Consider the following 27,205-nt stretch of genomic DNA (forward strand, 5'->3'; position numbering starts at 1 on the left):
ATGGGTAAGAGAAAGGAAGAAAGTATTTCAAAGCCTAGGTCCCATAAAAAGCAAAGACAAGAATACACAGATGAACATAGTGATGAGTCTAATGAAGAAGAGGAGTCACAGACATCAGCTGATAGTGGTGCTATCTCACTGTCGGTAAGTTGTTTAAAAAATTGGGAGTGGAGTTAATAAAAAGTTGATACAAAAAGATTCTATGCCTTTAGTTGATGTTGAAATAAATATCTTGCATGCAAACTTCAGTGGAACCAATACATAAGGAACTAGAGGTCATGTCTATAATGAGGACTTGGGCATGAGTTCATTCTTACCTTGTTTCTTTAGGTTGTGTGGTTGTAACAACTGATTATAAAATAACCATTCTGATTTTATAGAATGAATACCTATAAATTTGTTAATGAAAGGTGACAAATGTTCTATGAAGTATGGTATGTTTGGTTTAGTGTTCAGTAGAGAAAATATTTTAAAACCAAGTTATTTACTAAAGGAAGCACCAAATAGTTATTTGTTTTGCATAGCTTACACTTTCAAATGACTCAAAAAAAATCCAGTGTTTGAAATGCATATTTTGATGGAAAAGAAACTTATAAATGGGAATACCATTTTTTTCTGTTTGAATTCTAATTTGATGGAGGATTTTTAAAAAATAATTTCTGAGATTAAAAATGCTGTCCTGTGTATTATACTGCCTTGTGCATTTGGACTGGACATTAGGAAAAGCTTATTTAATGAGAGGATGGTCAAACACTGGAATAGCCTTTCCAGAGAGGTGGTTGATGTCCCAGGCTTGTTAGTGTTTAAGAGGTATTTAAACAATGCCATTAATAACATGCTTTAATTTTTGGTCAGCCCTCAACTGGTCAGGCAGTTGTACCAGATGATCGTGGTAGGTCCTCTCCAACTGAAATACTCTGTTCCTTTCTGTAAGAGATGGTTGACTTTTGGAATGCAGAAGCACTTTTTCTTGAACAGGAGCTGTTTTGTGTCATTGGTTTATTTTTCACAAGGACTTTGCTTTCTTAGAATACAGTGCAGTTGAAGCACTGGCAATAAAGCTATAGTTTCCTGTCAAAACAATACTTCACCAGTAGAACAGTGGGCTGTCCCATTTTCAGTTTGATTTCCCTATTCTTTATTTAGCTTCCCTTGTTCAAAGCTATGCTAAAAATTGTCCCAAACAGTATTTATGCAAATAACAAAAAAGTCTTCCTATGATGCTTTTTATTACTGCTCTGACAACACTATACAATCTATGATCTGAATGTCATATATTGCATTGATCTGAAATTAGTTATGGGGAGAACTGAAAGTTACTATTGGTGAGAGATCATCTTTATTAACTGTTTTATTTTATTATATAAATGCTCTGTACCAAGCAACTTCTCATGGTGTTATGAAACAGTTGTGATTCCCTTTCAGCTTGTAATGTTTGTTTTATATCATGCCGTCATTTTAATTCTCATATTTAATGAGATATAGTTTATCTTTTTTAAAGTGCATACATAAAACCACTTTTAATTGCTAATCCTTTAGACTGCAGGGGAAGTTGGGATAATTGAAAGTATCCAGCTGAAGAACTTTATGTGCCATTCAATGTTGGGGCCTTTTCAGTTTGGACCAAATCTCAATTTTATTGTTGGAAACAATGGAAGTAAGTATTAATTGTATTTTTTTTTTTTTTAACAAAGAATACTTTTGTGAATAATTTAGAAGAGTGTTTATTTTATTTGAAAAAGAATTGCAAGCCATCTTTTATCAGCAGAGACAGATTTACTTTTAGACTTGAGAACCACACAGGTCTATCCCAGTAGGTCAAAGGTGGTGAAAAATTTAGATCTTAAATTTGGAGATTTTCAAAAGATAATGTGAATGTAAATCTTTCATGACTAGATTGTACATTAATTTGTATTTACACTGAAGATACTCATGTGTTCATTATTAAATGCACAGCAACCATCCAAGTATATGTCATATAGCAACTGTTACAGAAGAAGGGAGTGATACTTCTTTATGCAAGCTCACTTCTTTTGGAGGGAAAATTTCAAAATTAAATGTAAATTTTGAAAGAGAGCTTAAAACCTTTCAGATAGTTATGTACACGGTAATATGTCCTTGATTTTTTTGTTGTCATATACATGATTTTTGTATGCTTGTAAGGAAGGGGAGATTCTTTCCTCCTGATGTAAGCACATCTTGCTGAATGCAGGTTGATAAATAGAAGCAATGGAAGTTTGACTCAGCCTGTTTGGTTTTTTTGGGGGGGGCAGGGAGGACTTTGTAAGTGGCAGATATTTTTCTAGAGTTACTGCTATTTTGTTTGTTCAATAAAGACAGAATTGTGATTTGAAGTATATGAATATATAACGGTCAAATGAAAATATGTAGTATGCGTCAGCTGGATAAAGAGTTGCAAGAGCTTCTTTTTAAAAAACTTCAATGCTTTTGTTACAGGTGGAAAAAGTTCAGTGTTAACTGCTCTTATTGTTGGACTTGGTGGAAAAGCCACTGCAACTAATAGAGGTTCCTCATTAAAAATGTTTGTACAAGATGGAGAGCCGTAAGTAAAACTCTTCTAGTTTTAAGGTTGAACATCTTGTTTAGTGATCATGGGTCAGGTTATCCAATCAGTTTCCTCTTGTTTAGTGATCATTGGTTCAGGTTAACCAATCAGTTTCCTCTTCACCTTTATATTCCCTATTCTCTTGTTGGATCTACCAGGTTTGAATAAAAGGATAATACTGAAGAGATCGTATTTAGACAAAAAAATACCCCAAACGAAAAACACATTAGAAATACCACCAGTAAATTACCACTAATACACTACCACCTCTGAACTAGCTATCATAGTGATATGTCCTGAATATTGCTCCAATCTTGTATATCTTATGTATTTGAATATCCTACAGAAGAAAGAAAACGATACAGGAAACTGGTTACCATTATTCTGTGAGCAGTGAGGTTAATTCCTTTTCTTTCTTATAACATGAATGTATATACAGTATAAAGACCCTGACATACAGGTGGATTATTAAACATGCAGGAGGTGGATTTGTGTCTGGTGCAGGAGTGGGGATAACACGTTTAGGGAATCAGTAAAAAGATGGGAGGGAAAGTTTAAGGGTTTATATTTACATAAAGCTCTAACTCAGAGCTTCAAGCTTTTTCTTTCAGAGGTGCTTGGAGTAAAATTCTTGACAATATATACTTTCTGTGTAATAACCTGGTAGTTTGGCAGTCACTTGAAAAACAGAAAGTTTGAATTCAGATCTGAAATAACATCACATCTTTGGTAGGAGAATGCCTTAGGCATTCTGCTATAGATTACTTTGGTTAGGGATGGTTGTAGCTAAGCGACTGGTTTCTACAGAAGCGGGTTTGGGGACAGCAGAAAAAACCAGCTTTATTCTGCAGGCTAAAGATGGGGGCACTCAGTTGGAAAGGGAAGGTGAGGGAAATCTACTCTCACAGCTATTTGACTTTGGATCATGATTTACTTGTAGCATGAAAATGGAGACAGGCCAGTGTGTGGTAGCTTTCTAACCAAGTGTCTCTGATGCTGTTTTGGCTCAAACAAAATAAACGTGTTTTGTCCTGACTGGTACTATGACTGACTTCCAGTTGTGACAATTGTTGTGGAAAATTAGAGTGTTCTTCTATTTATTTAATAGATTTAGAACTAACTTTAATTGTCTTTTCTATTATTTTAGTTCTGCAGACATTTCCATTACCTTGCGAAACCAAGGCAGAGATGCGTTTAAACCAGAAGTGTATGGTAGCTCTATTATTGTGAATCAGCACATTAATCTGGATGGAAGCAGAAGTTATAAACTGAAAAGCAAATCTGGTTGGTGGTCATTTGTTTTGGTCTCAGTCTTACTAGCTTTTAAAATATTTTTTCATTGCTTTAAATGCCTTGATGAAAAACATCCTTTACTCCCATTTGATTCATCTTTCAAGGGTGATGTCCAAACTAAGAACTTTTTGGCACATCAAAAGCGGTGAGGCTGAACTTAAAGTCTTTTTGAGTTTTTGTTGAATTTGCTGATTTATGTAATTTCAGTCACCAAGGACTTAGGAGGCAAGGAGGGATTTTAATTAAAAGTAGTTCTGTACAAATGCAAATAGATCAAAAATATAAAAAAACCCCAACCAAACAATGTTTCTCATTTAGAACTAAATCTGTTATGAAACTAATCTAACGTTTTACTAAGAACTGCTAGACCAAACAAAAGTCTAGGGCATTGTATGTCTCTTTCTTTTGGACCTACTGGTATTTTTCCTTTTTTTTTTTTTTTTTTTTTTTTACCTTCAGGGACCTTAATTTCCTCAAAGAAAGAGGAACTCATAGGAATACTGGATCACTTTAATATACAGGTAATTAAACAGATGTTTAAATTCTGTGCAATTTAAGACCTCAGCATGTAATGTTATAATTCTTCAAATCAAAATTAAAGTTCCATTTCATTAAATGAGAGCGCTTCACTTCTTTGTGTTCTTTCAAGATCAAATGCAATAACAGAAGTAAATTGAATTTTATACCTGATACAATGTAGAATAAGATTCTGTCCCGGACAGGTAAATATTTGATATCATCTATGAGCCATGAATGCTAGAATCACAGAATGGTAAATGTTGGAAGGGATCTGCTGAGGCAGGTACGCCCGGATTAGGTTGCACGGGAATGCATCCAGGCAGGTTTTGAAAGTCTCCAGAGGAGGAGCATCTGCAACTATTCTGGGTAGCCTGTTCCAGTGGTCTATTACTCTTAAAGTCAAGAGGTTTATCCTTAAGTTAACATGAAATCTCCTGTGTTCTGGTTTGCCACCATTGCCCCTTGTCCTATCACTGGCTACCACTGAAGAGAGTCAAGCCTCATCATCATGACTTCCACCCTTTAGCTATTGATCAGCCTTGAGATCTCTTCTCAGTCTTCTCTACTCCAGGCTAAAAAGGCCCAGGTCTCTCTGCCGGTTCCCATAAGAGAGATGCTCCAGTTTCCTAATCATCCTGGTGGCTCTCCCTTGGGCTGCCTCTGGTAGTTTCCTGACTCTCATGAAGTGGGGAACCCCAAATTGGATACAATCCTCCAGGTGTGGCTTCACCAGTGCAGAGTAGAGGGGCAGAAGAACCTCCTTCAACCTGCTGGCCACACTCTTCTAAATGCACCCCAGAATACCATTGGCCTTCTTGACCATGAGGGTACGTTGCTGGCTCTTTGTGAGCTTGTGTACCAGCATTCCTGGGTTCTTCTTTGCAAACCTTCATTCCAGCAGGTGAACTGTGGGGATTGAAGAAAAAGAGTTAATCACTTTTGAGTCTGAAACACAGTGCCACAGTGAACTCCTAACTTGTTCTGATGTGTGGGGTTGTTCCTTCCCAGATGCAGGAGTTTACACTTGCCCTTGTTGAACATCATGTATGCTGTTAACAAAAGTCTTAGCGTGCATATGTTTCTTTCATACCTGGAGCTTTCTTTTTGGCTCAGTCATTATTTCAGCTCCTGCCATTGCAGAAGTTTGAGTGTTTTTACTGATTAAGTGATGAAGAGAAGATGAGATAGTGCTCATGAAGGTTAAAATGTTCAACCTTTCAAATAATACAGACTTCTGTTAGTATGTATTGATTTTATTTTGTGGAAACTTCCATAAATATATATGGGGCAACCTACTACATTTAATACAATGCTTTGATCAATTAAGTAATGAAAATTTAAACATCATTGGACAGAATTTCAAATGACGATCTTGTTAAATTAATGGAAAAGAACAGACACTGTCTTTCTCTAAGTCAGTTATTCTGGAAACACTTCCTTAGTTGTTCTGAATTGCTGGGACTGCAACAGGGAGGTGGTTTGCTCAGTCTCACGGTTATGCGTTTCTCTGAAAACTTTTTTACTTAATCTATTTTTACAGGTAGATAATCCTGTGTCTGTTTTAACCCAAGAGATGAGTAAGCACTTTTTACAGTCTAAAAATGAAGGTGACAAGTACAAAGTAAGAAAAATCCTTTAACATTTCAATTAAGCATTAAATTACTGATTTAAAATCTTGGAGGTCAAGTTTGGAAGAAAGGCAAAAAAAAAAAACCCCACCAGAATTCTTAATGGCCTGTTGTGAGTTAAGTCAGCTAAGCACTCCACAGCTACTCACTTCCCTTCTCTGCTGCCCCCTGCTTGGAATTGGAGAAGAGGAGTAAAAGAGAATCTGTGGGTTGAGAAAATGATTGTTTTTAAAAATGAAGGAAAAGCTAGAAAAAGACAGAAAGCAAAACAAAACAAGAGATGCAAAGGCAATCAATCACTGCCTCCCATGGGTAGACGGATGCCTGGCCAGTTCCTGAACAATAGATGGGTAAATCCCCCTCTAAACCCTCTCATCTCCCTTTTTATTGCTAAGCATGATTGTGCTGATCTTGGCTGACATAAGAGTTATTTTTCTTCATGGTAGCTAGTATGGGACTACGTTCAGACTGTGCTAAAACCAATGCTGTTAATAGAGGGATATTTTCATTGTTACTCAGCAGCACTTAAAGAGTAAAGGCCTTTTTGCTTCTCACCCCACCAGTGAGTAGACTGGTGGTATACAAGAATTTGGGAGGAGAAACTGGGACAGCTGACCTCAACTGACCAAAGGGATATTCCTTCCCATACGATGTCATGGACAGAAATAAAAAGCTGGGGGAAGAAGGCAGGCAGGCATTTGTCTTCCCATTATATATGATGTATTCCTGTTTTGCTGGAGATGGCTGAACATCTCTCTGCCAGTAGGAAGTAGTAAATGAATTGCTTGTTTCACATTGCTTGTGTTGCCTGTTAAACTGCCTTTATCTCGACAGAGTAGTATTCTCACTTTTACCTTTGCAATTTTCTTTCCCCATCCCACAGCAGGCAGTGAGCAAGCAGCTGTGTGAAACTAGGCTTCCTACTGGGGTTATATGATGACAATGTTTTATAGGATGGTATATCTCTTTGGTTAGTTGGGGTCATCTGCCTGGTTGTATGCCCTTCCAACCTGTTGCCCACCCTGCTGGTGTATTCACTGGGAGGGCTGGGTGAGAAGCAGAGGAGGCCAAGACGCTGCGCAAACACTGTTTGGTGACAGCTAAAACATCAGTGTGTTAACAGCGTTGTTTAGGTCACATCTAAAACACATACCAATATAACAGCTGCTATGAAGAAACTTAACACCATCCCAGCCAGACTTAGAACACATTCTGACTGTAATAGTTATCCACATTTTTAGAAGTTTCTGTTCTTTAAAGACCTTCATCTAAAAAAAAAAAAAAAAAAGAGGGCACTGCTAATTTAGTTTCTCACTCAGAAAAGAAACAGTAGTTATTTTACTTTGGGGGTATCATTCAGCAGGTTGAGATGAGTTCACTTAGATAAACTTACGAATGTGATATCTGCATATTTTTATTTCTTTTTAGTTTTTTATGAAGGCAACTCAGCTGGAACAAATGAAAGAAGATTATACATCTATTATAAAAACTAAAGAAAATACACGTATACAAATAGAACAAGGAGTAGAGGTATGTAAAATTAATTATTAGTACAGATCTGGGCACTGCAATAACTGTAGAATTTAAAGTATGCAGTTTTGATTTGTTTAGATCTCAGTGACATGAAACAAAATATTTTCAAGATTTCATATTATATCATAGCTTTTTGCACTCACAATTGAACCTCTTTCATTTTTAAGCGTCTTCAAGAACTTCAGCAGCTGTATTGTGAGAAGAAGGAGCGTTACAAAAGCATTGCGTTCGTGAATGACATGAGAAATCGTCTGGAAGATTTGAAACATAAAATGGCATGGGCAGTGGTAAATGTCTTGTTAAAATATGTTTTCTGATATGAAACGTAGTTTAACTTAGTCTCACTGCTGTGGACATTCTGACATGCTAATAAATGCTTCTATTAAGGTAGGTGAGATGGAAAAAGAAATGCAGCCAATCAAAGAAGGTATCAGAACTGAAGAAGAAAATGCAGAGAAATCTGTTCAGAAGGTAGAAGAATGCCAGGTATGTATGTTTTAAACCTTATGTCACCAGTTTTGTCTCCGTGACTCAAGAATAAAAATGTTTAAACTGACTTCAATAGCTTGTGGCTATCTTAGCTTTTCAGAAACATCTAAGAACATTCCCATTTATACACCTTTCAGCCAACTAAAACTTACAAGTAATGTTTACATTCCACATTTAATTGGGTAATTGGTGTTTAGAAGGGATATGTGTGTGTGGTTTTCCTGATGAGACTTTGGTTGCAGATAGGGGTTATATTATTTTGACTAGGAATTTGCGAACAGTAATTTCAGGTATTTTTTTGCTGAGAGTGCTTCCTGAGTGCCTGTTTTCGTAAGACTGGAGCATCTTTTCCAGATCTGTTGTGTAGGTTTCATTGGATATCATTGCTTGTGGAGAAGATCAGTGTCCAGCTGCAGCAGGCATCTTGAAATTTAACAGGCTTTTTGGATGGTACTTCTGTATGTAGCAAGGAAGAATAATTTTGCAGACATTGATTCACAAATTAAATACCCCTTTTTCAAAGAAATACCAGACATAATTATTTTGAGCTTTACAGTCTCTTTATACTACTTCCAAACTTTCTGCATTGTCACTCATTTTTAATTGATTGTGTTTAAAAATATTTTTCAAAAGATATATTTTTTGTTTTATAATTGAAATGTTCTTAGTTTATGACTGGATATGCCTGTCTAGTGTTGAAAGAACATTGTCCACATACCATTTTCACTTTCCATATCATGGTACTTGGCCTTACTGTATTTAGAGCCCTGTGTCTGAGAAAGCTGTGAGCTGGAAAAAAAGATGGCTGTTTACTTCACAGATTTTGTAGTAATTTGGTTTCCTGATTTCCTTAGGAATTATTTTTTTAATTGTTAAGTTTCGGTTTATCATGTGTCTAGTAACAATGACTTTATTAATTGTAACAAAAAAAACCCAACAACAACAACAAAAAAAGCAAGCACCAAAAAACAAACAAGCAAAACCCCCCAAAAACCAAAACCCAAACAAACAAAAAAAATCGCCCCCCCCCAAACTAATAAATGAGACATGTTGAACAGAGTTTTTTTTAAAGACATTCTGTAGCATTAAGAGCTTTTGAATGAATTTGTGCTTCACTAATTTTGTGTCATTCCCTTTTTGCACCTAAGGTAAAAGTGTATGAGGCAGAAGGAAAATACAAAGCAATTCAAGAGAAATTAATGACAATAAGTGAAGAAGCACAAGCTCTGCATCCTCAGTGTATTTCATTGAAGGCTGATGTGCAGACAAGAAGAAAAGCAGTCAATGAAGCTGAGGTATGCAAAAAGAACTTTAAAAGCTCATACCAATTTAAAGCTTCAATCTTGTCCATGCTACACACATGTACTTCTCCATCTCTGTATAGGTTTTCTGAATCCATAGTGCAGTTCAAAACAGGTGTAGTTTCTTGCCTGACTTCTGAATAATTTTTCTTTTGGGGGCCATGGGCTTTAAATATTTACACAGGCTTACACAGTGCTAAGCTTAGGAAAAAATAAATACAATTCAAGTTAATTGTGTGTACCTTTCTTTTTCACATGCTTGAAGTTATCTTTATCAGTTTTGATACAGTTCAGTGTTTGTTTACTCAAAACTGTAGTTCTTTTTGGAATTATTTCTTGCTTCTACTAAACTAGTGAACCCTATTTCCTTCATAGGTAGTTTATAATCGTTTCAAAACTGAGTTAAAACGCTTAGGAAAAGATGATGAACAGCTACGTAAACGGATTGAAGAACTGAAAAGCAGGTAAAGACAGATACAGTGATTATGGTGTATATTTATTAAGATCTAGATGTGCAGGGAGTGAGCTTTTCTGATTAATGAAAGAATCTGCAGTAACAGAAAACATTTATTTAAACCTTAGGAGAGTCTAGTTAAATATTTATAATCCTGCTTTGTATATCAAGGTTTTGGATAATTGGGCAGAAAAGCTTTTTAATATATATTGTCTAGCTTCCATGGTGTTGGAAAACAAATATGCCATAAACTAAATCTAATAGGAATGTAACTGGGGAGAGTTATGTGTCATTACAAATTAAAAATATCATATTTGTATTTATGCTTTGCAGATCTTGTAAATGCACAGATAACGAATGTTCTCTTGCATAAATGTGTTTAGATAATGCAAAGTTCATGTCACTTGTGAATTGCCAGTATGGTTTTAAAATAATGGAGTATGATCTTTTCTAGTGCTAATCAGGCTTCAGAGCCTGAAAAATTGGAAAGACAGAGGAAAATTACATGCTTAAGGGAACAGTTAAAGGCATTCCATGATGAAGAAATAATGATTGGTCAACAGATAGATCAGTTTCAGCAGAGTATATATAAATGTAAAGAAGAACATGCGAGACTTAAGTAAGTTACACTTTTTAAATATATTTGTTTTCTTTTGTTTGAAGGTATAACAGGTTGTTGTCTCTTATGTACCTGTGTTCCCTGAGGTACAAGACTTCATTTCCCACACCATCCCAATTTATCTTAGGTCTTGCTAAACTTTAAACTTTTGTCTTTGACCCAGCATGACTTAATTTAATTTAGAAAATTCTGAAAAAATCAAGAGTTTTGTCATTAAAGGTGAAATGTATTACTCATTTAAAGCCTGTTATAAGGCCATACTGTCAGTTTAATGCACTTCTTTCTTCCTTCCATCCTTTGACTTTATTCTCTTACCACCTATGGGCAGGGGGTGCCATTTAAATTTTTTCATGTTGTTTAATTCACAAATACATGCTGATGTCACAATACATGAAACATAGTATAGAGAAATAGCTATAGTTAGGGGTAATTATTGTATCTATAATTAAAGACAGATTTATAAAGACTTTGAAGGAAATGCTTGAAATAACCATTTAGTCCCTACCCGAGCTAAGAAAAACAAAGCAGTCTTTGGCTTTCATGTGGAAACCTAAACTTGAACAACGATTACAAGAGGGGATTATGACAATGTTGTAATTTAATGTTTAAGAGATCATTTTTGCTTATTGCACTTACTTGATGTATTAGTTTAGATGTCTATAATCAAGTACTGTAACCAAACTACTTTGTGTTCTATTGGAGACCTTCGTAGAAGACAGTGAAATTGAAGTATTTAGAAATAAAATAAATTCTTACAAACAAAAAAAAAAAGTCTTAAACTGTTGCAATGCAGTAATTTTCTTTCTTTTTATGTCTCATATTTCTTCAAGTTATAAAAAATATTTTTGCATGTATGTAGCTTGCTGTACATTGAGGTCTTGATATACTGTCCTTTCAGTACTTGAAAAATGAGAATTTATTTTAAACAAATTAAGGCTTCATAAGCTGTTAGCACTGAAAAATGGTCTGTTCTCTTAGGAGAGAAGACTGTGATGTAAAACAAGCCCTGGATGCCAAGCACAAACAACTGAGAGAGATGAAGGAAAGTAAAACGAATACCTTGAAAAGATTTGGCCCACATGTACCAGCATTTCTTGAAGCAGTGGAAACAGCCTATAAGCAAGGGCATTTTAAACACAAACCTCTTGGACCTTTAGGTAAGAATGCCTGCTATAAAAGGACAAACTCCCCCCATGGAATTCATTGCATGGCTATTAGTGTAAACAGTGATCTTTTTAGAAAAACTATTTATTCTTTAAGGAGCTTCAGACGTATCTTTTTTTTCTGTGCTTCCTGGACTAAAGGCTATATCTTGGTAGGTTCTTTTGCTTCTGTCCTTGTTATCACATGAGCTAGCTAACATCTACTGGTTTATCTCATTTTCCAGCTGTTTTTGTTAAGGCGTTTTATATGGTTACATAAGTGAACTTTCAGTGCACCTCCCTGACTTCCTGTATCCTCTAGACATCAGGTTACTGTGCTTTGACTGCTTTTTCCTTGCTACTATCAGACTCTTGGACAATTTTTCATTCAAAATGCCCAATTACTGACTTGTGGGCTTATCAAAATTGGGATGTTTTGCATGGAGCAACTCAGACAGAGCCAAGTGAGATTTTCTTGTAATGCCTGTTTTTGTTAGTTTTTTACCGGCTCCGATAGTGACCGCTGTTTCCGTTTGTGAATGATAGTAATGGCTTCAGTAAATGTAAAGAGCAAGTACTGGGCATTCACTGCAGGCTAAGAATGTGCAAACGCATGTGCTACTGAAGGCAGGTGATAAAATGGAAATCTTCATGTTTGTTGAACTTGCAGCGTAGTTGTTCCTCTGCCTTCACCCTTAAGGCATTCAATTTTTCATAACCAGTCGTTTCCTTGATATACTCCTGCTGGGCTGCCATAAAATTGATACCTAAATGAAAGTTAGTGTTAAAGATTTGCTGAAGCTCTTGGAAGAAAATGCTGGCCTCTGAATATGTATAGGAATCTCTATAGGAAGAGAAATTGTGTGTCTCTGTTCTCAGGGTAGATTGTTATGGGGCTATCTTGTAGTTAACTTTTAAATAATTTTTTTTTTTCTCCTTTGTGAGAGGGGTTTATTTTAGATTAAAAAAAAATAACAAAACAAAACTGTGGGGTAAAAATGCATGTTCTGTATGTTTTGTTACAGAATCCAGCTCCTAATGCCTTGCCCCTTATGTTTATTTAGGTGCTTTCATTCATCCAAAAGATGCTGAACTGACTTTGGCTGTTGAATCTTGTTTAAAGAGCCTAGTTCAGGCATTTTGCTGTGATAATCATAGTGATGAAAGGACTCTACAGCAGCTGATGTCAAAACATTACCCACGTGGAATTAGACCTCAAATAATTGTAAATAAATTTCAGAATAAGGTTTATGATGTTAGACACAGGTAAGTTATGTTTTGAATTTTATTGCATAACCTTAATGTTTCAAATTCGTTGAAAAGAACTATTTATAATTTTTTTGTCATTGTTGTTAAAGATGTGACCTTTATGAATGATGTTTATTCTCATTTTCTTCAGAGCAGTTTATCATCCAGAATTCCCATCGGTTCTCACAGCACTGGAAATAGATCATCCAATGGTTGCCAATTGTCTGATTGATGTGAGGAGTATAGAAACAATCCTGCTGATCAAAGTAAGGGACTTCAAAGAAAAGGATTTTTCTCTATATATGGAGCATATACAATACCTGCACTCAGTATCACAGTATATCAGAGGTTGGAAGGGACCTCAAGAGATTGTTGAGTCCAACCCCCTGCCAGAGCAGGATCACCTCAGGTAGTCCGCACAGGAATGCATCCAGGTGGGTTTTGAAAGTCTCCAGAGAAGGAGACTCCACAACCCTCCTGGGCAGCCTGTTCCAGTACTCTGTCACCCTCATGTTGAGCTGAAATCTTCTATGTTCAAGTCTGAACCCATTGTTCCTTGTCTTACCACTGTGAACCACCGAAAAGAGCCTGGCCCCCTCCACTCGACACCCACCCCTCAGATATTTGTAGACATTTATGAGATCCCCTCTCAGTCTTCTCCAGACTAAATAGCTCCAGGGATCTCAGCCTTTCTTCATAGGGGAGATGCTCAAGTCCCCTAATCATCCTTGTGACTCTCTGTTGGATTCTCTCCAGCAGTTCTCTGTCTCTCTTGAACTGCGGAGCCCAAAACTGAACACAGTATTCCAGGTGTGGTCTCAGCAGGGCAGAGTAGAGAGGTAGAACGACTTCCCTAGACCTGCTGGACAAACCTTTCTTGATACATCCCCATTGACAGTGTCTGTAATGGAAAAAAGAGGTAGAAAAATACAATGTTATTTTAGTTGCCGTTTTCCCCACATCTGAAGACAGGTAAGGAGTCAGATGGCTCAGCAGACCCCTGCTGTCTCAGTTACCAGTTGCAGTGCAGTACACACATGTACTTAACCACTGGAGGGCTCCCCAGTAAGGCCTTCTTGGCGTTCAATAAGCTGTTGCTATCTTATTTTAAACACTGTTTTCTATCATAGATGAGACAGAGTAAGCTGACATTCTCTACTGGATTTAGGTAGTGGGATTTATTCAAGAATCATCAAGGTTACGCTTTCGCTCTTCCACACACTTCTTTCTTTGTACTGCTCAGTGCCATCTCAGCTTCTGTCCACAGCAGGGAGATCAGTGCTGGTCAGGGAAGGACAGGCAGAAAATCTTGTCAGCTCCTGTTGTGCATCTGCTCAGAGATACTTCTTAGGGCTTTACTGATCAAGGTCCCTGGGCATTCCTTGGGATTTCTCTACAGATCTTTCTCTGTGTGTTTCTGGGATGTTCACCAACACCTTTCTGGGCCTTCTAGGTGTTCTAGTTTCTTAGTCTAAATAATCCATGTGCATGTGATCAGCGTCCTCAGTGGTGTCTCTGTCTCATGTCTCTTTATTAATCGGCAGATTCAGAATACATTAGTTTTCTGTGGTCCAGGTGTTACCAAAATTTGCAACCAGTCCCTACTGGTTGCCCCTGTTAACTGTTGGTACCATTTGTAGTTGTAGCAGGCTTGTGCTTGGAGAGTTCAAAAGTTCCCTTTTGGATATTCAGCTATTCACTTTTACATGAAATTATCAGCCACCTGTTAGCAGTGACTGCCTAATGTGTTTTTCACCTACCACAACAACAGAGCCCCTTTGGACTCTGCAGTGTTAAAGCACTTGAGATGAGAGTGCTAAGAAACATGGTTGTGTATAGAATCCGAAAATAGCTGATGATCACTATTTTTTAGTTTAAGTAGGATTTTAATGAGGTACTAGCAATGGGTATTGAATTAAGATTGCATACTATTTTGACAGCAACCTATTTTTTTCATCGCAATAGAAACATGTTAATGAACTGTTTTCTCTCCTTCCATGATTTCTGGTCTTAGTTGATTTTTTTAAAATTTTCTATTACTACTGAAGATATCCTAGAGATAAGATTATAGGTAAGAGGTTCAAAGCTAAAACTAAGATGTTTATGGTGATTTGGGTTTTTTTATTGTGTTTTTTTTTTTTTTTGGGGGTGGGAATGTGGTGTTTGCTTCTTTGTTTCCATTTTATTACTGGGTTTTTTTGTGGATTTTGGGGGGGCTTTTTGCAGGGGAGAGGTGGTGCAAGGGTTGGTGGGGTTTTATGTTTTTGTTTTTTAAGATGATGTTCTGTTTTGTAAGCATCAGAACTAATAATGCTTGCTTTTTGTGGATCTTGTTTTTCTCCAAAACCACTTGTCCCAGTTTGTCCTTTGACATTGCTGCTGGAAAAGAGGCAGTTTATGCTTTGTGTAGTACAGGGCTGACTGATTGTTTATCAAGTGTGGCTGCTCCTGAATCAGATGCCTAATGGCTGAACTTTCAGGGTTTTCTCATGGCAGGAAAGCTGACTTTGTTCTTTCTGCCCTAACCTTACCACTGATTTTCATAATGTTGTTACTGCCCTGGACAAAGGCACTAGTGATCATTTAGCTTGGCACTGGCAGTGGTTTTTCACCAGCACATTTCCCCAAACTTTAACAGAATGCTGTTTGACATATTTCACAGGTTGCTTTGGAAGATGGTTTCCTATGTGTGCATTCCACATTTGGTAATCAACTATACCTTTGCAAAGTGACTTTTTGCATAGTGGTTTTTTGTTTGTTTGTTTTAAATTTTTCTCTCTCATGGCAAATTATAAGGGACTGATCAGACTACAGAACTCAGAATGCAGATGAATTTATAATGGAATAAAAGAAATGAGCAGGTAAACTAAATGTGTGGGCTTTTGAGAAAATAAATTTAGTCTTAGTTGAATAAGGAAGCAGATTCGTGACCTTTCTTCACATTCTTTCATTACTGTATTTCTCAGCTTTTGTTAGGAATTGAAATAATTTCTGGATGAGAACTTTTAGACAAATTTTAAATTGATACCTGTAGTTATGGTTGCTTTACTGTTGGTATGCTAAAGCCATTGTATTTTTCAGAGTAGCCGTAAAGCTCGTGAAGTAATGCAGTGCAATCAGCCCCCCAAAAACTGTAAAGAAGCATTCACTGCTGACGGTGATCAAGTCTTTGAAAGACGGTATTATTCTTCTAATTACCTCAGACCCAAGTTTCTAAGCCAAGATCTTGAAGCAGAAATAAGGTTAGTATCTCATGGTGCTGTATTTGTAAAACGTGCACTTGTTGCATGTACTCTGCTCTCCGGTCTCTCTATTTTCTTTAGAGATTTCCACTTTCTTTCTGAGAATTCTGGAAAACATTTATTTCAGTGCTTTCCTGTGATAGGTACAAAACTCAAACCTCATTGTACCTTGATCTTTTTCAGCTTGGGGCATGTCAATCTTGCCCAACAAGCAGGGTTTTTCTGGGTTGAATACTCCAGGAGGTGTAGCTACCTTCCTTTTTATTTCACACTTGCTGAAAAAGCGTGAATCAAAGCTGTTTCTTTAAAAATCTAATACCAGAGCAGTGGTATCATAGGTTACTGCAAAGGAAGCCTGATGATTCAAACAAAAGTTATGCTGAGACATGCTGCTGATTTCAAACGTTCATCTGTGTTTTCTCAGGCTTTTGACTTCAAACTTAATAGGTGTTTCTGATTAAACTTCCCTCTCCCACCCTGTCCCCTCCTTTTATTTTGCAGTTTTTTTTCTTCTCATTACTTTCAAAATGGCAGTTTAAAAAACTAAACACAGTTTAAAGTTTACAAATATGAACTGCACCAAGTGAATTGGTAACAACAGAATAGTTTTACTTTAAAGCTTCGTTCATGTTACAGACCTATTAAGTAAATATTTTAATTTTAGTATTAATAGCTGACGGCATGGATTGAATTGAGTATTAAAAAATATTTCTGTAAAGCCAAAAGGTTTTAAATACGCTAATTGACTGTACTTTGTGCATGTCAGTATATAATGAACTTCACTCAAATTTTATCTTAACTTTCAAAGTATTAAAGGTATTTCTTTACCAATATTGCTATGGGAGAATGATGCAGACCCGTTAAAAACGAAAAATATCTTACTTCCCTCCTGTTCAGAACTCAGCCTAAAGCAATGACACATTTATTTTGAATAGTATACATAATTTATTAAACACTGAATCTGGGATCAGACTTAATCAGTTCATATCTGTAACAAAATTTGGATTAAATACTTGTGGGTGTTTTTTTTTTTTAATTGTAATGTTAGTTAAGCTTCCCCTTTCTTTTGTAGGGGTGAAAGATGCTATCAAAGTTTTGGCATCTATGAATAGTAATAACGATAGTTTGGATGTTTTTTGCATTTCAAATAGTTGTGCCACAAAGTGAAAAATGAATTATGGAAATCTCTGGATATGAGCACCTTTGTGGAAGGAAATGTGTAAGAGAGACTATATAAAATACGTTTTTCATATCTCTATTAATGTATCTTCTCTCTGATTGGAAGTGTTTTTCCCTAGTCAAAGTGTTTTACTTTTTTTCTTCAACGATGCAGTAGTATTTTTTTAGAAGTAACACTGCTATTTAGTTCAAAGATTTGGCCTGTTTGTGAAAATTGCTTTCAGGTTATAGGGATAGTTCAAGCTGTGTGCCTGGTCTGTTAATTAGGCATTGAACTAGGACCATCAAGCATCTAACTGCTCATTATTACATGAGTTCTGCTGTAGAGTTTTGGTGTTTATTGATTGTTAAAATCATCCAATGCATATATCAAAGATACTTTTTTTTTTTTTTTTTAGGTGAGTGCATTTATCTTCCATGCGTTTAATTCTTGTGTATTTCTCAGTGTGTGTAATAAATAATATCTGCATAATGGATCTCAATATCACTTTGTTTAAAAAGTCACTTGGAGAAAGAAATTGAAAGCAAAAGGGCACAGCTGGCAGCATCTCAACAACGTGTTGACTCCATTGAAAATGATATTAGGCAGAATGAAGGTCATCTTCAGAGTCATCAGCGACGACAAAAAGCACTACAGGTACAGTGTTAGTTTTTAGAAATTAGTCTTTCCTTATTTCATTTTGACTTGTACAATGTATTTTGAGTGGATAATAGTTGTTAATGTTTATCCTTACTTTTGTTCATCTTTTAGGACAGAGCGTGGAGGCCACGTCAATACTAACATATGCAGTTGTTTCCTTTTTGCCTTAGTGCTAAATCTCACAAATATCTACTGCTTTCTGATGACACAAATAGGAAGTTGTTGCAGTGTTTGATACTCTGCTCTTCCTTCCCTGCTTCCCGCTCCTTTATTTGTTGAGCCTTATATCTTCATTCCCAGAACTGTTTCATTTTATGCTTTTGATTTATATTCTCAACTCTTATTAATATATTGAATATTTCACCTTTATGTTTCCTTACATTTAATTTCTTTATGAACCATTTTACAACTATTAGTCTTTTTTACTTTGTTTTCCAGTTCTTCTAGGTAAGATATTTATGGTTTACAGTTAGGCAGTATAAGACAACACATTATGTAAGGTTATACTCAGTAAATTACAAATACGAAACAGCACAGGGTCTCAAATTGCTGAATATAAACATTTGACTGAAAAATAAAATGTTTTAATCTGTTGTTGAATGGAAATACATGCATTTTAAATCAAGTTACTACTGTGACTTTCAGAATGTTTTATAAAAAGTAGTAAGTTGGAAGAGTTCTGGTTTTTGTAGGCACCAATGAAACTAAAACAAGACCAAATACCTTGCTTTCTGTCTTCTCTTTAGATAAGCTTAAGAGTGCTTATTTTCTTGTTGTTTTCAGATAAAAATAAGAACAACAAATGCAGAAATAGTAGATCTTGAAAATATGGAAGAACACCATTCAGTGGACATCCGTATACTGGTAAAAATAGATTACCAACAGAAATAGGAACCTACTCATGTTATAACATGAACTTTATGCCCCATGATACTTTGCTCCAGCTGAAACTATGATTTGAAAGCTGATACTGAATATCCGTCATCAGATTCAACTCATCCCCTGACAGTTTTTTGAATTTTTCTTTGTTTGTACTTTCTGACCACTACTATGGACAAATTGCTGTTCTTTGACTTGGTATTTGTCTTTCAATGCTACTTTGATTGCCATGTTTGATCATGAAAAAGCTTTGATTTACATATTTTTCGCAGCTAGGCAAAGTCTTCACAAAATCCCAGTGTTTTAGTCTTTTCATCACAGCTCCCAAATATAAAGTCCTCTTAATTTTCAGTCAGTTAATGAGGAAATTCCACTTTTTTGTAATTTGATTACATGGTCTTCTATAAGATCTGTCAGTTTTGTTTTGGGCTTTAGTGAGAATTACACTGAGCTGCTTGTATTCTTATTAGAGTTACAGATTGTTGCTTGTAATCTTATGCCCTGATAGTGATGAAATAAAAATCTTGTGCAGTAATGTGCAAATGTGTATCTCCTTTTGTTGTTCTTTTTAATGTATTTTGACAGGAAGATGAAGCTCAAGAAAATAAAGTTAAGATGGAATCTGTACAAAATGACATGCAACAACAAAGCAGAAAAATGGAAGAACTGAAAAATATTCTCCACATAGCTGAAAATAAGTTGGAAGAAATGAAAGAAAAAATCCATCAAGTAGAAGAAATTGCTGGTCCAATTAAGGTACAAGTAAAAATTCATTCTGTATTTTTAATCTGTGTTTTTAATTTGTGTGGTAAGGGGAATGGAACATTCCATGGAAATGGAACATTGCATCTAAAGCATGTCAAGAAATAGGCTTGGCAGGATTTTGAAGATGATATTGTTTAAGTGTAGACAGGGTTGAAGAAGAAAATTGTCTATATACCTCTTTATTTCTCTGGAAACCTACGATACTGCTTCAACTGTATCAACATTTATGTAGTATAGAAGTTGCTGTAATCTGTGTAATAGGTATAACAGGACACTGAATCTTCCCACACAAATGGAGTTCTGGCTGATTTCACACCGCCATTACAAGTGTTCACTGGAATGTAGTATAAAAAAATAAATGGAGTTTTAGGAGAAAGGAAGGCTTTTTCCCAAAGATTAAAACATCCTCTCAAGATATAATTGCTAAAGAATATTACAAGCATTTTTAATGTCCTTAGCAGAATTATGTATAAACTTTCTGATAAACAACTGTTCAAGCTTCTGGACTTTAGGAGGAGTAGTCTTAATGAAAACAAAATAAATTAGACCCTGTTAAAACCAACATAATTAGAAGAGGTGCTTAGGAATCTACCCCAAACAGCTCACGCATTGATTTATTCCAAACAGGATGAATTAAATCAAGCTGATTCAGAAGTGGAAAACAGTAAACATTGTTTGCAGCAGTATCAAAGCAAACAAAAAGAACACTTAGCTCGTGTAAAAAGACAGAAAGAATTACTAGCTGCCAGAGAAAAAGAGTTAGAGGTAGGTGTGGGTTTTTTTCTTTATTGAAGTCAAATGGTCATGATCCTTCTAATATTTAATAATGACTCCTTATGCTTGTACAATGTAGAGACCATATTAATACCTAGCTACACTGAGTATTGTCTCAGCTATGATCCTAAGCTATCTGTCTAAAGCAATTTAAAATAATTTTGTGTGTGTTCATCAAGGCTTTTTTTTTTTTTATCTGGCAGAGGAACTTTTCTGTCTTGACAGGTGACTTAGGAGTCATCCAGTTAGGACTATTTCTTCTGTGTTTTGCAATGAAAAGATTAAAGGGACTTAAAATTTGTGCTATGAGTTAAATCAGATAATGCTGTTTAGTTTTTTGATGCTGGATTTTTGCTTGTACAGACCTCATACCTGATCTTTTGAAGACTTATCTAATGAAGCTTTATTAACGAACTCTGAAATCACATTGTCAAAGACTTTTGGAAGACTGTCCTGTTTATATATGGTGAATTTTGTTCCTTATTTCTCTGTATTAGCTAAATAACTGTGAATTATTAAAGATCTCAGGTGGCTATAGTTCTTAGCACTGAACAGACTTACGAAATTTATAGGTAGGTAGTGAAATTGTTGATGATAACTAGATTTCTTGTGATAAGTACCCAAAGAATGATGCAAAACCATTGTTCTTGTGCAGAGACCTTGTTTTTCTGTAGTGCAAAAATTTTGTTGGGAGAACTAAGCAGATTTGATTTTTTTTTTTTTTTTTTTTTTTTTTTTTTTTTTTTTTAAAGAAACCACTAATTGGGTTTCCAATATTACTTTAGGGAAAAATGGCACAAGCTAGGCAAATCTACCCGGAGCGCATAGAGGTCAGCAGGACTGTTAAGAGTCTTGATGCAGAAATGAATCGCTTGAGGGAGAGGATACATTCTGAAAGTGATCGCCATGGAAACAGAGAAGAAATAATACAGTAAGGCATCTTTTAATGTCTGAAGTAGTTCAAGTAAGATGAAAAAGATAGGGGAAAGAAGAGTTTTCTTGTTTACACACAATGCGTTTACATGTGTTTCTAGTACTTAAACCATCAGCAAAGGTGTGGAAACATACTATGCTCATTGCTCAGGCATAGCAGTATTGAAATATTCTCTAGTGATTTTAAATGGTTTCTGTACTACATGAAACTACCAATAATCAAATACCCTCTTAGTGTTTAGAGGTATCCCAGTTGTGATTACTTGGTGTGAGCATAACTTGTCATAGGATGCAATGAGCGTTAAGTGTACTTCTAGTTCGAATAACTAATGCAGAAATTAGGCAATTACTTGAGGTTTTGATCTTGGTGTATCTCAAAGAACTGCTCTCCTTGGATATTCTTGAGCATAGGGAGCTCCATCATAGGTAGTTCTTGGTGTAAGCAGTCCCTTTTGAAAGAATTAAAAATAGAAGTAAAATTTAATTTTTGGCCAATTTTCATTTGTGAATAGTGATTTACTTATCAAGTATTTCTAACTTTAATGTAAATCCTCACAAGAAAGCTTTTATTTGAATGTTTTATCAAAGTGATTTTCAGCATTTACAACAATAGCTTGATTTTATTGTAATGCATGTTAATCCTAGACTTTCTGTTAACTAAAACAGGCAATTTCATGATGCAAAGGAAAGGTATAAGGATGCAAGCAGTAAAGTAAAGCATTTAAAGAGATTTATTAGGCTGCTGGACGAAATAATGTCACAGAGATTCAAAATATATAAGCAGTTTTTAAGGTGAGTTAATTTTACTGTAACTTAATTTTTCATATAAACTTAACATGTAGATGTAAGCATGTGCCCATACTCCAGGGTGAAATTTATAGGACAGACCTGTGAGAGCAGGATCTTTAAAGTGGTATTGACAGCAATTTTTTCTAACGCAATCTTGCTCCCAGATCCACTACTGAGGCAGCCTGGACTGACAGCTGGAGAAGTAATGTGGTCAGTGGAGGCTGGTTTTTTGGGGGTTTTGTTTGTTTGTTTTTCCCCACACCAAAGGCCACCACCATGATGATTTAATCCAAGGCACTTCTGCTTCCATTTCAGTGCTGGTTTTGGTCAGTAAGATACCAGCAACATACTGCCATTGAAATCATCTGGACTGTCATTCGTTTTTGTTGAATGCAATTAGTGATGCTGTGCTCACCTGCTTTTATTGGGGGCCCAACACTCTTTTTCCTCTTCTCCGTGCTGAAAAATGTCAGGATCTTGGTTCCGTTTCTGCAGTTTGATAGTTTTCACTCTTGTAGAACGTCCTATACCTACCACAGATGGCCTTTGAAAGGACTGATGGTCTGTATGCCAGTGCAGTCCTTTATCATTTATCATTCCCTTCAGCAGAAATTGAGGGATAGTTGTGTTGACTCTGCTTATGGGAGGGGATGCCAGTATGATCATGACAAAGAGTAATGATCAGGAGAATCTCACCCTTTTTAAGTGGAGGAACAGAAATAGTAGCTAGGTTAAGATTTACCTGCAGAATATGATGCTTGCCTTATGGTGCTGATATATGTCAAATGGAATCTTTTTTTCTCGTGCCCAAATTTGAGTATGAATCCCACTCTAAGATTTGTTAAACAACCACAGTTCTTGAAGGAACTGTGAGATATTGTCTATTGAGAATTGTATGCTGGAGTTCGGTGTGAAGGGCATGCAGGAGAGAAACTAATAGTCAACTCTGTTTAATTTATGGAGTCTAGCAAAGTCTGTGTAAAATCTTTACTATCCTTACTGTGCAGTGCTAATACTGGGTAGGAAAGAAGGGGATTGTAGTCATTTTCTGTTGAAGTTGTGGAAGAATGGTGTAAAATGCTTCCAGGCTATTAGAACAAACTATGAGAAAATACAAAGCCTGTGCCTCTGGATTTCTTACCTTGGCACTTTGTGTCAGTGGTTCTCTCCAATATGTCACCTGCTCAAGAGTGAAATTGATTTGGGGAAATGTGAATAATGCATCAGGGATTAATATTTAAGTTTATGATGGAGCAGGCTGCCCAGGAGGGTTGTGGAGTCTCCCTCTCTGGAGATACTCAGAACCCGCCTGGATGCATTCCTGTGTGACCTGGTATAGGTGATCCTGCTCTGGCAGGGGGGTTGGACTAGTTGATCTTTTGAGGTCCCTTCCAGCCCCTGTGATTCCTTGGTATGGAACTGTTGATTAAAAACAAAACAACCCTGTTGTCACTTTTTCATGTTATCTTTAAACTTACTCACCTAATGTTTGTTTGTTTGTTTACTTGATTTAACTCATTTAAGGCTCCTTTCTTTACGATGCAAAATCTACTTTGAGCATTTATTACGTACTCGAGCTTGCTCTGGACAAATACTTTTTGATCACAAGAATGAGACACTTTCAATAACTGTAAGTTATTTTATATTATTTAAATTATCATAATATGTAATGAGTTACGTATATATTAATAGCAGCTGCTAGAACGTGTATTGGAGAGGGTAGAATGAATTGTGAACTACACTAGCTGGTGTTTATTAAATGCTTTTATGTTTTTAATAGCTAGTAAAATTAAAGAATTGAGTGCAAAAGCCCTGGTAGAGTCATTCAGTCTGTTCAATGTATGTTACTGTGCTGAAGAAGGTTTCAATGATCCTTGAAATCTGTTATTTAATGGTTAAGAGTCATCTCATTCCAGAATGACAGTGAAATGCCTAAATTTCTCTCACATGATCTCTATCTGTTGACATGTAATCTGCTTGCTGTAAAAATTACTCTGTTGAGAAGTCTCCATCTTGGGCTTAAAATGTGCTCTGATGCTTTTATTTCAAGGTTCAGCCTCGAGAGGAAGATAAAGCTGTCCTTAATGATGTGAGATCCTTATCAGGAGGTGAACGTTCCTTCTCGACAGTTTGTTTCATTCTTTCTCTGTGGTCTGTTACTGAATCTCCTTTCAGATGTTTGGATGAATTTGATGTCTACATGGTATAGTTTAAACTTTAAACTATATTTGCCATTCTTACATGTATAAATTAGTGAAAGAGTTGGGTTGTTATTTGCATTTGATTAGATTTTAAAGCATTACAGTTCATAGTAAATATTAAATAAATAAACCCCCCCTCAAACCCCAAACCCAAATCCTACAAAACAAACTGGTTTCTGTTAGGTACTTTGATAGCTTTGCTTAGGAATTTTTGAGGCTTGTTCTCTTCCTGGAGTTGGTACCCAGGGTTGTGAGCATCTGTTATTTTACGTGCTTAAACCTTAACTTAGCTCTGCTCAAAAATAATACAATACAACTTCTTAGTAGTTTTGCAAGCAATTGTGCTTGTTAGAGGTTGCCTATGTGTATTGCTGTGCTAGTCCAGGGCTTAGCATGTACTTGGTTTCTATTAGTTTTGAGATCAATGTGAGTTTTTTTCAGAGCAAAAGTAACAATTGAGTTCACTCTTGTGACTCTGAAACTTGTTGTATACTTCACCTTTCCAGGATGCTGAAGTGCAGAACAATGAATAATGAATACTAATCCCAGCTGAAACTGATAAACCTCATCTTTTTCTACAACTTCCCTGGATAGGCAACTAATCAATTTTAAAATACATTTTAATTTTATGTTGTTATTAATATATGCAATATGTTAAGGTTTGAGAAAATATTTGGTTCTGTGAGACAGAGGTGATGATACTGGATTATTTCATTTTGCCTTTGGTGTTCCTTCCCATCAGTGATATATTTACTGTAAATCACAGACCTGGAGGGAAAAAAACGATAATATACTTTGTATTTAAGGAATTTCAGAAGGGAAGGCATGCACCTAAGGTGGTCCCACTGTCATTTTTCAGACAACTTCAAAGCTTAGGCCCTCTTTTACAGGTTAGCTGTGCAGAATTGTGTCCATCTGCCCAGAAAAGGGAGGGTTGTCAGAACTGTGGGCTCTGCAGAGAATTTCCATGTCATCTATTCTATAAATAATTCCACGCAAGTTATCCATCCACTGCTGTGCCAGTAAATACAAAATTTAGCGTCTCCACATTCTGTAGCTAGTTTTGATGTAATCCTGGAGACCCAACACAAGAGGGCCCCATTAGCTTATTTGAAAAGACACCTGGTTTGATGTGCAGCAATATATAAAGGCAGAGCTTCCTTTAACCCCTGCTAATAATAGCTTCCCTATATCTCTTTGTCAGTAAGCCAATGCATAAGGTTGTATTCAAAGTAGTAATGATAATAATAACATTTATAATAATACCAAGATACATAATATTTTAGGTTTCATGAAGTCCTTAAATGTTTCAGATCATTTTGAGGCAGGATTTTATAGGAATCATTATTCTACTGAAATATATTTCATCTCAGCATAGCAATAATGTAAGAAGTATGAAGTGCATATCGAAGCTGATAAAAAAATCTATGTGAGGAGCATGTGGTTGTTCTGATAGTAACTTTCTGTTGCCCATGTATGCTAAAATTTACAGTTTAAGAATTTCCCAGACTATAATTTGTAGCTTTTAGAATTTGACCCTAATGTTTCCCCAGCTTAGTTTTTATTAAACTTTCCTTTAGCCAAGTTTTACCATATATTAATTAATTTTGGTAGTTTTTTTTAATAAGTTGTTTTCCAATTAATTTATTCTTAAGCTTTTGTCCTAAATTGTGCAATAATGCACCAGTGAAGTAACACGGTCAGTATTGCTACTTGATAAATCTTTTGTCTTCAGGACATGGTTAACAGAAGAATTGCAATGGATATGATTCTAAAGGTGGCTGACACTCAGCAGCATCGACAGTTCATTTTGCTTACCCCACAGAGCATGAGGTAATACTATTGAGTTTTATTTCCTGGTACAAGCATTACAAGGAAGTTCTATTCCAAGGAGTATAATTTGAAAGAAATTATATATGAGACAAGGAGAAATTTTGCTGTTTGTAGCAGTAGAACAACAATTAAGCAGTTCATTGATGATGGTTCTGGAAATATTTTGCTTGTTAGTATGGTAGTTCAGTGGGACTTGAATCAGTTCGTATTAAGTAGAACAGCTTTTCGAAAGGTTTTATTATGTCAAGTAGGTTCCTGCTAGCTTCTAGCCCTGTATCTCACTCTCCCCTCCCAAAATCAGCAGAAGACTGCATTTTTCAATTTTTTCTATTAATACTACAGTAATTTCAAGATGTTTGTCATTAGATGGAGTACAATGTAGTCAGCGAGGCCTGCAGAGGATAATTAACAGTCTTCAAAATGAAGCTGATTTATTCTTCATTGTCTTCCTTTACTAAAATCCTTAAGAAGTAGAATAGTATTCTCTTCTTACTGAAGGTGGAAATGCTTTGTGGGGAATTTCTGAAACTGTGTTCAATAAGCATGGGAATTTTCTGTATGGTTACTGTTTAAAAGTGCAATAATTCAAGTGCAGCTTGGTTTTCTTAACACTTTGTTACGTTTGCATGCTCAGCAAACATTTAATTTAACAAGAATCCCAAGGCACCTTCAGAGAAAATAGACTTAAAATAAATGGTGAAGCCTGTATAAATGTATGTTTAGTGACCTTGCTCATTCTTAGCATGATGTGATTGATTAAATATGAACCCTATTTGATCGTTATTTCATTTGGAGTTTCTCTTAGAAGTTCCCTTTCTATAATTAAGATAACTTCGTTGTTAGAAATCACACGACTGGAATCTTCGTTTGTCTTTATCTCAAGCTTTTACTGAAGCCTGGCTCCAGTATCTGTTCAGAGAAGCCAGAACTTCAACCCATGTAACTGGTTTTTAAAACTGTCAAAGAAAAAACATGGTGTTATATAAAAAACATGTAATGGAAAGAATTCAATGGAAATATTAAAATTTGTGAAGAAACACTGTTTAAATGCTACACATTTTCTTTTTAGTTCCCTGCCTTCAACTTCCCGTATTCGAATCCTCCGAATGCAAGACCCTGAAAGAGGCCAAAAAACACTGAATTTCCGACATAACAATGACCAAGAGGAAGATGACTAA

General features: G+C 35.9%; 1 protein-coding gene across 1 annotated transcript; it reads left to right on the forward strand.

Moving 5' to 3' along the window:
- On the forward strand, positions 1–27,205 carry SMC6 (structural maintenance of chromosomes 6). Its single transcript, XM_054383515.1, has 26 exons — positions 1–127; positions 1,547–1,657; positions 2,458–2,563; positions 3,714–3,850; positions 4,319–4,380; positions 5,919–5,999; positions 7,435–7,536; positions 7,707–7,826; positions 7,927–8,025; positions 9,177–9,323; positions 9,705–9,793; positions 10,238–10,402; positions 11,381–11,559; positions 12,609–12,810; positions 12,944–13,058; positions 15,874–16,034; positions 17,715–17,850; positions 18,637–18,717; positions 19,318–19,488; positions 20,125–20,262; positions 21,057–21,202; positions 21,871–21,996; positions 23,518–23,623; positions 24,044–24,196; positions 25,930–26,027; positions 27,097–27,205. The coding sequence occupies exons 1-26, from the start codon at positions 1–3 to the stop codon at positions 27,203–27,205; spliced, it is 3,267 nt and encodes a 1,088-aa protein (XP_054239490.1).

The sequence above is a fragment of the Indicator indicator genome, chromosome 9 (genome assembly GCF_027791375.1).
Source record: "Indicator indicator isolate 239-I01 chromosome 9, UM_Iind_1.1, whole genome shotgun sequence".
Taxonomy (NCBI): Eukaryota; Metazoa; Chordata; class Aves; order Piciformes; family Indicatoridae; genus Indicator; species Indicator indicator.